This window comes from Scomber scombrus, chromosome 6 (genome assembly GCF_963691925.1).
Source record: "Scomber scombrus chromosome 6, fScoSco1.1, whole genome shotgun sequence".
Classification (NCBI taxonomy): domain Eukaryota; kingdom Metazoa; phylum Chordata; class Actinopteri; order Scombriformes; family Scombridae; genus Scomber; species Scomber scombrus.
The window spans coordinates 19,181,653-19,198,723 of record NC_084975.1 but is presented as its reverse complement, the minus strand read 5'-3'; the positions used below and the strand labels follow the sequence as shown (position 1 = coordinate 19,198,723).

The window sequence follows — 17,071 nt, the reverse complement described above, 5'->3', positions numbered from 1 at the left end:
GGCTTTTCCTGCTTCATCTACACAAGAGCAACAACACACTCGGTCAGCCATGGTTTATTGAATTTCTCTTTTAACTGGCAGCCCATTACAAAAACATACAGTGGCTTACACTTGATTCTGTAACACATATGTTTTGCAATTTCTGTTGTCCAATGATTAACAAGATACCAAACAGATTTACATAAAAAGAGTGAAGTGCCCTATAATGCTCTGAAATCGTCTTGTCACTACACTTGTGCAATACACTGCTGGAAAAAGCAACAAAAAAAAGGAAAAAGGTGATATGTTTAAATGTAGCTTATTCAATGTGAAAAGGAAACTGACAAATTATTAAAAATGCATGCAGACTTTCCTTGGAACACGAGTTGTGTATTGAAATAAGAGAAAAAATTAAAAACCTTCTACAGTGTGAGCCGTCTGACAAACTGAATGGACATAAGCAAACATAACTTTTTATGTGTGACATGGTCAAGATTGAACATTTTGATCTTTAGAGAGACCTGCTCTCGAAAGGAAAAATACATTTGATTTCAACCTCTATGAAATGGTCTTTTTTTCTCTCTCCATATACATTTGTGTCATCAAAACAAATACAATTCTGCCATTTGTTCAGACGTTCAAAAAAAAAAAATCTGCAAAATGCTTTGGCGGACAATATTGCAACAGAGAAAATATGATAATTTTTGTAACTACTATAACAGCAACTAAATAGCCGTAAACAGCTTAAAGTAAAATAAACATAAAAGAAATGTATACAATATACCAGCACATAAGAGAAGGGGCTAAGTCAGAAAAACTTGCTTGTTCCTTCTTGTAGATTCCCATTGAAACAACACAGTTTTAACATATTAACCAAATTTAACAATGATTTCTTTAAGAGCAACTTTAACACATTGGTTTGTTAATATTATGAATTATTTAACACATGTAAGCTAAAATATGGTGGTAATGCTACTGTCATCTGTAAGTACCTGTGATGTGACAGAAAGGTGTAACAATCTCCTGAAATGTTCCCGTCATTGGTTATAAATCACAATTCTATTGTCCATTCCACTGAAACACTGCATAGTAAACTTTATATTCAGACTGTGTGGAGGGTACCGATGAACTAGTGTAACACTGGGGAGACAAATGTTATGCTGCCACTCTGAGGACAGTGAATGCAAATACATCAGCATTTTCATACAGGGCTGAGATAAACAGTCCCAGCATTATACTGTACAAATACAGAATATCTTGCAGAGCAGGTTGAAGGCAGGGGGAACTGAATCCTAAACACTTAACAAAACCCACATTTCAGGAAAACAAGAACATTTAAAAAGGAAACAAACATTAACATGTAAAAGCAGTACTCTCGGGCAGGGGCTTTTTGTTTTTTTACGGCAGGTTAATAAAAAACATGAACATTGAAATAATCTGATCATCGGATACATTGATATGGTGTTTTGATGCCAATAAGGATCAAAATAAAAAAATGGTGGTTATAGACTTCTGTATGAATTTAAGTACAAATAGGTGCAAAAAAGTTTGACCTTTACAAACACGCTCTTGGAATAAAACTTCAGTGGCACTTCGGTATAATGCAATATGACATTATAAATGGTGATACTGTCTGCCAAATATGGGCAAATAAAGCCAACTGAACTGACCAATGTTATTAGTTGATGGCTAAAATAAAAAAATAGCATAGTCTTTGTTAAAAATGTCCAAGTTGCTTTCCATGACAGTGATAATTAATGATTTTTTGTTTTGATTCTACCTTTAATGGTAAATCTTTGTGTCTATTGGTTTTAATCACAGACAAACTGGAATAATATGTACATTTTAAAATTACCAAAATGCTCAAATTCTCAGAAAACTAAAAGTTTAATCAAAATTCTAATTTCAGCATAAGTGATTCAAGTGCATCCACAGACACAGGGATCAAACACAAGAGATGTGTTGTTGATTGGCAAATGCAGAAAATATTTTTTTTTAAGTAAAATATTTTCTTTTAAGACGTAAATGAAGCCACAGCTTGGGGCAAGGAAAGTGAAAACTCTGCATCCTAATGGAGACGAGTGTAAAAAAAAAAAAATACAATCAATCCTTCAACAGGCATAAAGTTGCCAATCCTCAAAAGATCACAGCCATGTTTTAAAAAAATACTGATTCGGACTGCAAGTGTTAAACTTGCTATTGGAGGTTGAAGAGCCTATGGGCGAGCGTACTGTTGGCCATCACATAAAACAAGCATACAGCAAATAAGGCATTTACAAATAATAAAAGGCAGGAATACTGATAGGAAGCCCATTTGGCCGGTCATATTTCGTCCTTTGATGCGATTTAGCTCAGAATGTGTAGAAAGTTGAGTGGTCCAGCTCGGACACGGAGACCAACTCCAACGATTCTTTACAAAGAACTCCCTTTAACAACTGCGATGCATCCCTGGTCTGCAGAGTCGACCTTACTTTGTTTTCATACTTCATACACCTGAAAATGTGACAAGCTTAAGCTCAGTTGTCCTCCTCATCATCACTGACGAAGGTCCGTCCATCCTGAGATGTCTCCCTCTCCCTGAGGAAGGTCTGTCTGATTGCCTCCAGCTCAGTCAGCTCAAGACGGACTTTCTCCAGGTGGAAGGAGCGGCGGTTCTGGATTTGCCTCATGGGGAAGGGGTTCATGTCCACAAAAGCCATGTTCATCAGCTTCCTGGAAAAAAAAGGGTCAAGAAACAGTCCTTTAGAGTATGGAATAATGCTCTCTTTATTCTGTGCTGTGCGATATAAGAATTATTTAATTAATTCCTATTAAGACATTGAACATTTAACATTGCTGGCTTCATCACTCAGTGCACAAGCATAGCCTAACAAGATGTTAATTTCCAAAACTGAAAATATAAGGAGGGAGGCTGGCACCATACAGTGATGAGATATGATCAACTGTTTAATGATGATTACCCTTCTTACTAGAGCATACCATCTTCCTCAGGAATGTTGTGCTTATACACATGGCTGCAAATACCAAAAATTGCAGTTGTTTTACCTTGAATCCAGGATTGTGCGTGTGAAGCAGCGAAGATACTTGAAGATGGCTGTGGAGTCCTGCAGCTTCAAAAACTCCTCTTCTTTGTACTTGAAGAGAGCCAGAGCGAAGCGAAATATGATCTGTGGAGAAAAAATATCAAAGCCATGAAATTCGCCTCATGACTCCTCCCGTGTGACCACAGATCATAACTCATCACGCCTCTTACACGCAAAGACTCTTCAGAAGACTTTAAGCAGTATTTATTATGAATACAGGAATGTCTGCACAGAATATTTCATCTGAATAAACAGCGTGGTACAGTTATGAGGCACAAGCTCTTTAGTCCAGTGTCCTTTAGTCCACTGTCCTAAGGTTATAATAGGTTATTACATTGTTAAGGCTGCATATATATATAATTATTTTTGGCCACTTGGGAACTCTTCTAAAGGCCAAAAAACATCTACTTCTGCTATTTTATTGGCTAAAAAAGTTGTTTTGGCTAACATGCTAGCAAATAATTGCTTATTTACACATCCTGCAAACATGAGGCAACATTAGCATTTATTTACAGTCGTGGTTTTGGCCATGTGGTGAATGTAGGTCCAATTTTGACACTTCTGTTGGCTGTTTTGGTCACCACTGACTCATCGCCACTCCCATCATCAGCTTGAACTTTGTTATTCTTTAGCTTTGAACTTTGTTTATCTGCTGTTTAGTACTGGGCAGGTAGTGTATAGTGGGTAGTGTATTGTGGCCAATTTTGACACAATGAGTGTCAAAAGTAAGTTGTTCTGCATACTAGAAGTTTTCCTGGAGCGTTGACCTTATTAGTCCATTTTCACATCACACATAGTTATTGAATCCATTTAATTTCCCATAGCTACAGATTATCAAGCTCCAAACACAAATGTTGGTTAAATAAAGTTGAAAAAACAATGGGTTAATATGTCCAACTGGTAAATTGACTTGTGGAACAAAAAAACTTACCATAGATACCATCTTCTGTGTTGGGCAAATTTAAACTCGCAGCCAAATCTATGTCATTATCATTCAAAGGTCTTCTTATCTAATTTTTATGAGCTATAGAGCTCTGAACACTTCTCTGGAAACATCTGGCTATGGGAGATTAGAGGATATTAGTTGTACTCTCTGCTCAACCCCTTACCTTCGGACCTTCGTACAGAAAGGAATCCCAGATCTTAAAGAGGATGTCGCTCACCACGCTGTCCACAAACACCACCAGGAACCAGTTGAAGGTGATGAGGGAGAAGTCTACCTTGTACTGCTCAAAGTGGGCATGGAGCCGTGGTAGCTTCTCGCTCATCAGGTCCTTGAACACGCGCTGATCAACCTACACAGACACAACCGTGAAAACATGGGATCAAATTCAGCAGAGATGGAAAAAGCATACAGTTGTGATTACTGCAATGCATTCCTGCTCTGGTAAGTCATGAGCAGCAATCACATGAACATTACATCACTGGACACCAGAGATAAGCAGCAACATGTTCCTGTGTCTTCCAATATAACCTTTGAGCTTGTTTACCTGAGAGCCAAGCAGTGTCTTGGTGTAATAGTCTCTTGGCATGAAGACCTCCACAATGGCAATGAGGCTCCAAAATGCGTCCTCTTGATCTAGGTAAAGCAAGGCAATCGCTACCAGCCTGAGGAAATGACATGCAATAAAAATGAATGTTTACAATGCATGACAAGACTCTTGGTTGGAGTTAAACATCTGAAACCTTTCCAGTACCTGTTGAGTCCCTGGCAGTAGCCGATGTCTGGATTCCTCCAGGAGAAAGCCATGAGGACGTTCCTGAGTTTCTGGATGCCATCTGCACTGGGGGAGGCGTAGTGCTTGTTGTTGGGCAAAGTACGCAGCAAGTCCAGCTCAATCTGCTTCGAGGCCGGGTTGGGCTTCTCCCGGGCCACGTTTAGTAAGGTCTCATAATAATCGGGCGGCAAGTTGTCCCGGAACTTCTTGACATGGATGGAGACACACCAGCGCCACACCTGGGAGCGATGCTCGTGGGGAACACCGCAGCGAAGCAGGGTTTTGAGTTCAGGGGAGCGCACCAGGTCTCTGTTCATGGTGCTGGCCAGAAAGTTCTCCCACTTCACTCCGACAGACACCTCCTGATCCGTCATGGATAGAGACTTCAGCTCCAAGGCTCTCACCTTGGCAATAAGCTTCTCTTCCTCTTCCTCCTCCTCAGGAACAGTCTTGAAGCCAAACACGTCATACTCACTAATGTTGAAAATGGGAGAGAAAATGCAGAAGAATTATCATCAATCAGTGATGTTCAATTCAAGAATTGTTTACATTTTGGGGGTTTCCACATTTGCTTAACCTTTCAGTTCTGACTCAGTTAGGGATTTCCTTCATTTCTAACGATACTTTGTCATGAGCTTCAAAGCTTGCCTGAGCTTGCACAGAAGTCAAAGGAATATCACTAGCAAACAGCAGAGATAGTTTTTCCAGTCAAGAGAAATTAAATTGCACCCGTTAAAAGTATAACAGGTCTTATGACAACAGTGCATTACAATGTACTGAGGCGACACCAGTGTGTCTTTAATTTAATCTCTGTATTTTCTTTTAACTATTTTTTGTTTTAGATGTTTTAGAAAGTGTTTGATATTTCTACTTCATTATGATGTGACATCATCTACCTTTGGGCATTTATTTGTAAAACTGTTAACAAAATGCAGACTAACAGCATCCAGGTGCTTTTACAGCTTTACAGTAGAAAAATCTAAAATGTTAGAGCTAATTTTTAAAACTCTATACTTCTACCATCAGTTCTCTTGAAAAATTAAAGATACTTTTCAATACGGACAACATTTAAAAGGATGTATTCACAAAGGATTTTCGCATTGTCCGTACCTGACAGTGTTTGGTTTGAAGATAAGGTGTTCTTGCTGTTCAGGGCTCTCTGCCTGCAGTGCATCCTCCAATAATCTGGAAATGAGTTCACTGGCAGGGCTCTGCACTGAGGAGGAACACACTGGGTTCTTCACCTCTTGAAGGAGGACCAGATACTTGCTCTCCACTTGACACAACTTGGCCTCCAGGGCCGTATACTGCAGCAAAGATGAGAAGAGAAGTTAAGCATTATATTATATTTATATTACTATTATTATACTCCCTGCCAAAACAGTTAGTTTTTCCTACTTGGTATTTTTAGATTTAGGTCAATAAGGTCGATACTGGACTTCCCCTCAAAAGCTCTTTAGACTTCCCGTTTTCTTTTAATGGAGTAATGCTAACAAACAGAAGATGGTACCTTTGCTTCCAAAGCCTTTTCTCTACTCTCTGCATTTCTGCGTAACACTGTCAGCTCCAGGATCTCTTTGTTCAGGAATCTGTTTTGAGATTTGTAACCTTGAAGACTGTCCTGAAAGTGAAGAGACATGCAGTTTGAACAGTTAATCAGATTGAGAATTTAACCAGAGAATGAAAAGTGAAAAGAACAAAACATTAAAGCATTAAATTCGACAAGACAATATGAGCTTTTCCACTAGTTCTAATATTACACTCAAAGTCCTCCTCAGAGTGTTTACAGTTCTCAAAACCTGCAGATGTGTCATTTTTATTAACTATAAACTAGTTTAAGTGTTTCTATCTTTACCTTGAGGATGTCCAGTTCCTGCTGCTCTTTGATGGCAGGTGGTGAACCAGAGTCATTTGGGTTGCTGCTTTGATTGGGGTCCTGCTGTGAAAGCTTTATGATGACTTCATCTTTGGCCTGGATGGTCTCCATCAACATGCCCAGCTGGTCGTTAATTTCCCCCACCTTTATTTTCAGCCCCTTTAGCTCTTGTTGCAAGCTCTCCTTCTCCAAGGCGAGACGCTCCATGTGGCCACAGAGGGACTGGATTTGTTCATCTTTGTCAAGCAGATGTGCTTCCAACTGAGTGACCTCTTCTTGGGTTACTACTGGAGCCTGGGTCTGGTCTGAGTCTGCAGATGAATCTGGAGCTGGACGCCGCACCGGCTGCCTGTCACACTGGGAGGTTCTTAAAGTCTGCTGCAGAAGTCTCACCAGCTCCTGGTTAAGGAGAGAGGTTGTATTTGGTCAACACAACATCTGGCAGGGGATCATGCTTTAAAATGAAGTTGCATGGTTCATAAAAAACATGAATGTCAAATTCCCCCGTGACATGAATTCAGAAATTCATGCGTTATTTAAGATTTTAAAATGTTTTTCCAGCTGCATATTCAATTTGCTAAATTTTTACTTGCTTACACGCTGATCATTTAAACAAAAAAAAAAAAGCTCTACAACTATAGACTGAATTTTAATCAGGTCTCAACGTTTCTTATACTTGACACTGCTGGGTGCAAACAGAGGCATTGCAAGTTTAGAACAAAGTACATTCTGGAGTGTAAATTACACAGTTGTTAACTTGCATAATAATATGTGATGCCACAATTTTATTTTCTATGACTTATAACCACAAACTAGTGGTGACGTAGACAATTGGAGAAATATTGTACGTGACTAGAAAAAAAAAAGCAGCCACAATTTTGTAGCTTTTTACTTAATAAAACCAAACTAATTAATTTATTACATTTCAAAAATCACAAACACTATCAGTGTACACTGATCAGGCTTTGCTGTAGTGCTTTACAGCAGAAGTGGGCCACCTCAGCTAAACACACAAAAAAATCCCCAAGCCAACAAAATTACAAGTGAAACACACTTCCATAAAATTATGACATTACAACATCATCTTAGGGACTACTTTACACAAAAAAGATGGATGTTTTGGCCAACGATTACTAACTAAATAATGAAATGATGAGACCAGATGCATGAGGATCTGGATGATTTAACTACTGAACAATTTCCTGGGGGAAACCCTGCTAGTTTTTGACAGCGGACACAGTCATGCTGACCTAGCAACATTAAATCACAGCCACCACTACACCCAGAGACACCTTTAACTAATTTCAGAATATGCACTTCAATAATAAAGTTTATCATACTTGTGTAAATCATTATGTATGTATGCATATGAAAATTCAAGCCAATGTGAAAATACTTGGCTCACACGTTTGCACAGATGTGTGTCTGGCATGTGCAATCAAGAACACTCACATGCACCCGGTTGTACAAGTCCAGATACAGTAACTGTGACATAAAATTGAAAGATACAGCTTTCAATTGCACCTGTTTTCTAACACAGGCAGGAAATGCTAAAAAACCATCCACAATGTTGTGGATTATACTGAGTGACTCATTTACTCAGTGAGGAATTTATTCATCCATCCATCCATCTATCCATTTTCTTTACTGCTTATCCTCTAAAGGGTCGCGGGGTAGCTGGAGCTAATCGCAGCTGACATTGAGAGCTGGAGTACCCAGAAAGAATCCACACAGGTACGGCGAGAACAGTGAAACTCCAACACTGGTCCCTCTGGCTGTGACGGTTTAAGTTTGAAAGAGCAGTCAACCACCTCACAGCAGATGTATATATATTAAATATTTATCTGGCTAGTTTTGCAGCCAAGAACAGAAGAGTAATGGGAGGCAATGACACAGGGGATTGTTGTTTGGAGAACTGCTTCTCGGTAGCATGACTAATCATCTGCTGTCTTCCTGTATTAGTGAGATCATCAAAATTACTCCAAACAGCTCAGCTGGATGTCACAACCTCAGGCTTGTGCTGAATTAACTTAAATGACAGTAAAAGCACTATAGCCAGTCTGGTATTCCCACTAATTTGGATAATACTGACATCATCAATATTGCCTATCAAGATAAATACACATGGAACAATGCCAAGGAGAGGGTGAATAGTATTACCATCCTCTGGTTTGAATTAAGTTGGTTTAACTCACCCATAATAAAATCAAGGCATCACAATTCAGTGATAAAATGCTACAACTCCTGGTGTTTCAGTGCTTAAGGTACGATGTAACCGTCCCATGCTTGGTGTCGGTTCAGCCCACCTACCTTCTGACTGGCTAGCTCCTCTCTGAGTTTGGTCTGTTCCTGCTGCATGCGGTTCAGTTCTTCCTGCTGGGTCTGGAGGCGAAGCTGCATCTCCAGAGGTTTGCTGCCATTGCACTCGACTGGCGAGCTCTCGGTGTTGCGTGTCTCAGCGCTGCGCCCAAACCTCCCAGTGCCGATCATGTCTCGAAGCAAAGGCTTTTTAGGCCGCGATGGATTGCGCACAAAGTCAAAAGTAAATGATGATCCAAAGGAATCTGTGAGAGAGGAGAGTTTCATCACTCACCATTTTCATTTGCCTGCGACTTCTACCTAGAGGTTTAAATTGTACATATGGGTAAGAGACTACAAATAAGAAAGAAAATTAAATGATTGCCTATTTTTCATTATTGTTATAGCAAATGAGGGATGAATTAATAAAAACATATATCTATATAAAAGCTGAGTGTGAGTACCAAACCCTGGCCAGAGGCTGAGTAAAGCAGCAGGGGGTGAACGTACTTCTGTGCGTGTCTGGATGATGTTTCTGTTCGGGGAAGTCCTTGGGCGGGGCATCCACCAGCTCCCACTCCTCTGCACTGCTGTTGCCGGTGTAAAACACACTGCGCCTGCCCTCAGCTCCGCGGCCTTGCCGTAGATAAGACATGGAGTTCCTGAAAGAACAGAAACCAGACGGGAGAGTGAGTAAGACCAGTGCTTTGCTGGGAATAAAGTGGCTGCTACTATTTAGAAGCTGTTCAAATCCACAGAGAACAAGGACAATCTGCAGTGAAGCCTGTAAATGTTTGTTTTTTTTACTTTGTAAATGATAACATTAGCACAAACTGCCTTTGTTGACCTTGGACCACAGAACAGCAGCTACATAAAAAGCAAGACTACAGTACACCTCTACAAACTCATTTCAAGTAATCATCAAAAATAACATCCTCAGTAAGGTATATTTGAATATAAGTTAAAAGACTTGTAGCTGACCATAACTCTATTATATGACATGTTTTTCACACCTCTGAATGTGAAATATCTGCAAACACATAACAGTTTTGCTTAGCAGCTCGTCTGCCGGCCTCACACCTCATTTACACCAACCATGTTGCAGCTAAGTCCTTCAGTCGTCTGTGTCCATCTACCACAGCAGACATGCTATAACTGTAATCATGCATATTCTTTCTTCATGAGTGTAACTGCAACCACATCTTTTAATACGATGGTTCTGGTGTTACATTCTTGAGCTTTAACTGCTTCTGCTTTGATCATGAGCTACAGCTGAAGGATTAATAAACATACAGATTTAGACACAAAACTACTGCATACAGTTAGCCAATCTTTATACCCCTATTTGGATCATCTGGAGTAAAAACTATCAGCAAACAAGTAGTTTCAGTGTATTTTATATTTGTTTATTTAAGACCTGGTTTTATTTTTAAAATATTGGAAGCTAAATCATGTACAACAGACTCGTTATAAGGAGCAGACGACATATCAGCTTTTTAACTTTACACTCTCGATCCATCACTGCGCAAATTCCAATCCACATGTCACATTTTCAGCATTTTCGAGTGCAGGATCATTTGAATAGATGTGTTGTATGCCCCAGAAGGGGAACTGACGATGGCTGCGTAAGGCCACAGCAAGTGAACTATGGATGTAACCATTTCCTCTGCTGCAGTCAACCTCAGGAAGAACCGAGGAGGTATTTTCTTCCTCAGTGCAGCGCTACTGGTGCACATACGGTAGCAGATAAACTAGTTTTGCCTGTTTATCAGGAGCTGAAAACAAAGACGAGAATATATACTTCCTAATTAAAAACTATGGTACAATATCTAATATGTCTTCTCACCGGAGTTCTGTACCAATGTTTTTGAGGGAGAAGTTGAGAGGGTTTGTGGACGCAGCAGAAGGCCCTCTGGCTGACTGGATCCCCACCATTCCTCCACCATCTGTCTCTGTCTCCATGGCAAAGTCGCTGCGTACCTTCTCCATGCTATCACTGAGCTTTTCAAAGACAAAGGAATCTGAAATTGAACAGAGACCATTAGATTAACATTCTAACAATAAAGCATTACATGTACATTACATTATTTTTGTGTCACATTAGCTGGTAAGTGCGGGGCAAAGCAGCTCCACGTTTATGTTGTCACACCCACAGAGAAAGCCACTGGCCACCACCAACACATGCTGTGAGTTCTTAGACTGCAGTTCAAAGATGACAATGATCAAACTGCTTTAGCACCAATAAAACCTTTGAACTCTTAGTATTGACATTTTCAGAGCCAACAGTCTGGGTGCTCTGTGAGGCTGAAAGGTCAGTGCATCAAAATAATTACAATATATCAATCATGAATATGTGCACCAAATTTCACAGCAATCCTTCCAATAGTTGCTAAGATATTGCAAATAAAACCTAGATGAAAAGTTAGAGGATAACCAGCTAGATACATCATCTGAGAAACATAAGATATCTGTATCAAATTTTCCATCCAGTGGATGTTGAGATATTTCACCTGGTAAGTGGAAACTTTCACCTGCTGGTGATGCTGGAAGAAAAGTCAAGAGATCACCAAAGTCTGTAGGAGGCATTGTCTGAGGGCCATGAATGGCTGTAAATAATTTCATGGCAATCCATCCACAAGTTGTTGAGATATATCAGTCTGAACCAAAGTGGTGCACCAACCAGTTTGAATATGCTGTATCCTTAAACTTGTATAGTCAGCAGCAATTACAAGATACTCCAGCACCTTGTTTGCACTTTTAAGAAAGGCTTACCTTAATCTTTCCCTAGCCATCTAAAAGGAGCAGCATGAAACATTTAATGTCCTCCTCGCAGTCATAGGTAAGATTCCAGTTAAGCAGACTTTACTGAAAAACTAGTCTGACCTCACAGGTCTTTCCTGCACCCACGCATTTCCTCACAGCTCACTGACAAAAAGGTCAAGGACTTTTGAGATCGAAATAACACAAGATATGAAAGACATGTAGAAAAAAAACATCAAAGTGTGTCAAACCACTTTTTTATTCTTTAACTTTGCCTTTGAAACAACTACTACTGAGTTTTCCAGTGTGCAGCTGCCAAATGCTGATATTAATCAGGCATACTGATACGCCAGTATTGATATTTTTTGACAGCATGATTATGTGTGCTTTTAGGAAACATTTACAAACAAGAACATCTAAAGAATGAAAAACTGAAGTTGTGTCTATATGATGACAGAAACAGGAAGAGGCATACACACTTCATTACACTTAGCTGCCACGGTCAAAACAAGGTGGAGAATTAGTGGCATTTAAGCAGCAATGAAACTAACGAATTCACAGCTTAACTACTTCCCCATATTGTGATATTAAAAAAATCAAACACACCCCAGATAAAGTAGATCCTATTTAACCAATGCTGGACATATATCTGCCTACACACTGTTTGTGAAGGAACTTGTACAACTAAATTATTCTGACCAGTGTGTGTGTGCAGCTCTTGTGCAAACATTAATCCATCAGATACATGTGTTTACTTTACGAGCTGTGCATGGATGTGATAAAAATGATTGTTTCACTGTATACTGCATTTGTGTGCATGTGTGTGTGTGTGTGTACCTGCCTACCATTGTCTTTGCCTACGAGGCCAGCATGAGGGTAAGCCAGGGTCGGGGAGCTCCAGCTGTCTCTCTGTCCGGAGCCTCGTGTGTTGCTGTATTCCCATCGTTTCTGCTGCAACTGCTGGAGCCAGTAATGCATCACCTGCCTGCTGGGAGACTACACACACACACACACACACACACACACACACACACACACACACACACACACACACACACACACACACACACACACACACACACACACACACACACACACACACACACACACACACACACACACACACGGTTACTCAATAGGGTGGATAAACATTAAAATGCCTGACTTTCAAAAAACTGATGAGAGAAATCTTAAGTGGAAACTGATCATGCTGTAGAGGTCAAAGGTTAAAGACTACTCTAATCTAATACTAATGGAATGAAACCTAGATAAGTGAAGTAACAGCTGTGTCATTACATAAAACATATTGTTACTGTCTGAGGGCACTTTAAATAGCAGGTTAGTATTAAGATCAGTCATGTGAAAAAGCGCAGACACTAGTTTCAGTCTCAGTTCCAGCCTCCGGCCAGGCAAGCTGTTTGGTATTAACCATTCACACCATCTGTTGAAGATGATGCAGGCTTCAGTAGGCAGCCAGGCCGAGTGAAACCAGGGACATCTCTTGGTTGTGAAACCTGTCATAATCATATGACAGCACAGAAGACCAAAGTAACATGTCACATGAGATGCTGTGACCCTTCTGCAAAGCAGAGATATATCATGAGGGCGGGTGAGCTCATGTGCATATAAATCTTAAAATGATATCTCAACATAAACAGTGTATGAAGCTGACAGTGTGTTTTTGGGGGCAATCAGCTGAATCATGTGTTGATTAAGCTTGTGTCAAGTAAACATTAGCTACATGACTTAGATTTTTAACCAGCTTTACTTAAAGTCCCCTTCCACTCAAAAATGTGTTTTTCTTCTTGTTCCAACAGTTCAAGGTTTGAGCTTCACTGTGCAGAATGATGTATATGAAGAGTTTGACACTAATACATCTGCTGAAAGTGGAAAGTTTCTCTGAGCTCACTGAATATCTGATTTTAATGTGTAAACCTAGAAGCAGGGTTTGTGACACCCACAACTAGTTTGGAGCCAATCCTGGTCTAATATTTAACTTGAGTGCAGCAAGTTTGTTGTGGAAATTTGAAGCCTCCAGTGCACATACAGTGAACGGACAGTGAAGTAGAGACATCTTGTGTGAAAAATATTTGCATATTCACAGAATCTGGATTTGTTTTTTTAATGAAGAGAAGGCGCAGATGTTATTTTAAGGATTTTAATATGATAAGTGAACTTTTTTTTGTGTGGAAAAATCAGACACACATGAATGCTCTCAGTACAGTCTTTTACATAGGCTACATCTTAAAACAAGCCTGGTGGGAGATCTTTAAAAGTGAGTTATTGTGTGTCAAAACAGATCCCTGTCAGCTGCAACAGCTGAGCAAAAATCAAAGCTCGGAATAAATCTGTCCAGTGATGGGTGTGTCTGCTTTTCCACAATGAGAAAGGAAGTAGCAAATGACAGCAAAACAGTGACACACACACACATTCTGAAAAGTTTACCTTCAGGAGGAACTCTTTCCCGGCAGTGCGGATCTCAAACTGACCCTCTTCTCCTTCCACATCGTAGCTGAAGCACGCATCGCCTATTTCGATGTGACCCAGTGGCAAGGCATCTTGGGGAGTCTTGAAGTAATACAAATAACATTTTCTCGGGTCATACACGAACCACCGTGTCTTGTACCCCCTCAAAGGCCCTTTGCCGGACAGTTTGTTCAAGTAGCCGCACAGCTTGGATGTCTGCTCCTTCGCGCCCTCGGTGTCGGCCACGTCCACCGACCTGGAGGCCACAATCCGGGACGCTGTGCAGGAGTTTGTGTCACTGCCATCCTCCTCTTCGTGCATCTTTCCTCGAAGTTTCTTCTTCGTGCAGCGCACAGCGGATGCCCACTCCTGTTTCCATCCGCATGACTGCCTGTCTATGGCGCAGTGGAGTATGGGAGATGTAGTCTGTTTTCAGCAGTGCGTGTGGGGCATGAACGCCACTGGATGGTGATGTTTGACAAGAGTAGAGCAACTTGTAGCCTCATTTTTTTATTTATTTTTTTATTTTATTTGTTTTAGTTTATTAGTCTACACATATACAAATTATACAGATTCAACATATGGACAACATGACATGTGTTGGAGATGTGCAAAAAACACTCTAGGGGGCTTATTCAAGGCACTCTCCAGTGTGAGAGTTACATTAATCAAAGGAAAAAGCAGAAAACAAAGATTGTTAAAAGGAAGGTCAAAAGAGAGTTTACACAAGAGATACAGATACATTTACATGCTGTACAGTTTCACAAAGAAAACTTAAATTAGGATATGCGGATTGTTTACAAAGATAATCCATACAGATAATATTGCAACAATAAAAACAAACCTTTTACAGTTTTCTTAAAATTTGCAGGTGCTAAATTAAAAAAATGATACTCCATACTTCAACATGGAGGATAAAGAAGCAACAAGCCTGCTGCAACCGATGACAAACACATATATGGTAGAAGTACAAAGCCAAAGAGTAGAATAGTTCCTAGTCACTGCCAGAAGAGGGAGCTTCAATTTGCATATTGTATAAAACGGTAATATACAAATTGCAGTTTCCCCCCCCACTAATACAATTGTTGCACAAAGCCTTCAAAATGAATGTCAGAGTGGCCCAGAGATTCATCAAGACCCAATACACTGGTATTTTTAAAAACCTCTTATGAAAACAAAAACAGACAACAATTATATGAAGTCATTTTTAGGAACAAAAATGTGTTGTCACCTTATCCACCACATTGTGTTTGTACCCTGTTAAGTTCCCATTGAGTGCAGTGTCCACAGAAGACATGTATACGTGGCAGCTTTAATTTATGTCCAGAAGCCCATAGAACAACCAGCAATCACTACTCTGCCCCAGGTTTTCTTTGTGTCAACTATTTCTAGTTATATGATTTTAAGAAATGTTATTATCATTATTTCAACTAGATTGTAAAGAACCCCTCTGAAAAGACACAACCACAAGATACGATAATAAGCAGGACCCACCAAAGCTGATTTAATTTCAATTAATCAAATTAAAGAAGATACAAAAGGTCTTCCATCATATCTCTAAATTTTGGGAATTTTCATGCTATCAGACCAGTTGATTTTCTCAACACTATAACAAAATTCTCAAAAACAATCTAATGTGTCAGTGAGTCTGTTTACGTTCACATTAGTATCCTGGTTCTGTTCTTATTTGGGATATGACATCTAAATGGTACATAAGAAACCTATTTTTTCACATCCCTTGTGAGATGTCGTTAACATCTCGGCGTTAACGTCTCGGCCTCAACGTCTCAGCCACTCATTTCTCTACCAAGACAGAATGTTCAGAAACTGGGATAAGCTGTTTACATACCACTGGCATTTGTTGGAGTACTCCAGATAACATATCCAGGTGTCTGAATCCAGGATATGATTATTATTATTATTATGATTACATGTAAAGCACACAACCAGGATAACCCATAAACTTCATCCTAAAAAGCATACTGGTGCGCATATAAACAAACCCACTGAGATGAAACAGAGCTTTTTTTCAGAGTTCTCGAAAACGTCACATTTTTTAACTTTAACAAATATGTTAATAAATGTAGTAAAAACTAAAATACTAGGGATTCTTGTGGCTTACAACCACACCGCCCCTTTTGTTTGACCTGGGTGTGAACCCTTCTTGCATGTCATACCTTTCTGTCTGTACCTGTGCTTCCTGCCAGTGTAAACATCTTAATCATCAAGTCACAGTAGAAACATTACCAAAAGAAAAAGAACAGTATCTAAAAATGCACTTACATACATTTCTTAGGTAAATGTTGTTAGGTACTATTAACTGATCGATAGGCATCTTTTACATTTCCAGTCTATTGTATGTGATGTTGAAATGTACTTCAACATTACTTTTTTTTTTTGAAAGATACAGAATATGTATGTCTGTGTATGAGTATGTGCAAAGTATGTAAAGTGTATAAGTGTACAAGAAACATCAGTTACTGGACGGGGTAAATTTTACTCTCCTTTGTCTACTTGTTGATTGTTTTTTGTTTATTCTGCAATTTCCTCAATGACTGAATTCACTATTGCACTTTTGTATTAAGCATGCTTTGTCTTCAGTTGAAATGAATAAAAATGTAAATTACAAAAAAAAATATCTATATATATATCAATTTCTCACTGAACCCAGAGCTTATTGTTAAAGTTTATGTAGGTTGATAGTTGCAGACTCCAACATGCTAGTAGATCAGATTTGCTAATCAAATGCAATGCAGTAAAAGCCAAAAATAACAACAAATGTTTTACTGTTTTGTAACAAGATCATTTTTGGTCAGGCCAACCTTTGTCTTATTTTTGGGAGATTATGGTGAGGCTGCTTGTGGTACACTGAGGTTTGAGGGATAGTCTGA

The 17,071-nt window shown here is 39.5% G+C and overlaps 2 protein-coding genes across 4 annotated transcripts in view; one reads left to right on the top strand and one right to left on the bottom strand.

Annotated features, from left to right (window-relative positions):
* dnaja (DnaJ heat shock protein family (Hsp40) member A) overlaps window positions 1-17,071 on the top strand; it is a 75,364-nt gene that overhangs the window by 18,113 nt on the left and 40,180 nt on the right. The window lies entirely within an intron of this gene.
* On the bottom strand, window positions 40-14,531 carry tbc1d2b (TBC1 domain family, member 2B). 3 transcript variants are annotated; one of them, XM_062420157.1, is made up of 13 exons: window positions 14,160-14,531; window positions 12,560-12,710; window positions 10,801-10,975; window positions 9,465-9,616; window positions 8,967-9,220; window positions 6,636-7,055; window positions 6,291-6,401; window positions 5,891-6,087; window positions 4,760-5,254; window positions 4,553-4,670; window positions 4,172-4,357; window positions 3,025-3,146; window positions 40-2,691 (listed from the first exon to the last, which is right to left on the bottom strand). In XM_062420157.1, exons 1-13 carry the CDS (start codon window positions 14,499-14,501, stop codon window positions 2,496-2,498), a joined length of 2,919 nt encoding a protein of 972 aa, XP_062276141.1. In that variant the 5' UTR covers window positions 14,502-14,531; the 3' UTR covers window positions 40-2,495. The 3 variants fall into 3 exon arrangements, with proteins under 3 accessions (XP_062276141.1, XP_062276142.1, XP_062276143.1); XM_062420158.1 differs by lacking the exons at window positions 12,560-12,710; window positions 14,160-14,531 and adding an exon at window positions 11,727-11,828; XM_062420159.1 differs by lacking the exons at window positions 12,560-12,710; window positions 14,160-14,531 and adding an exon at window positions 11,465-11,479.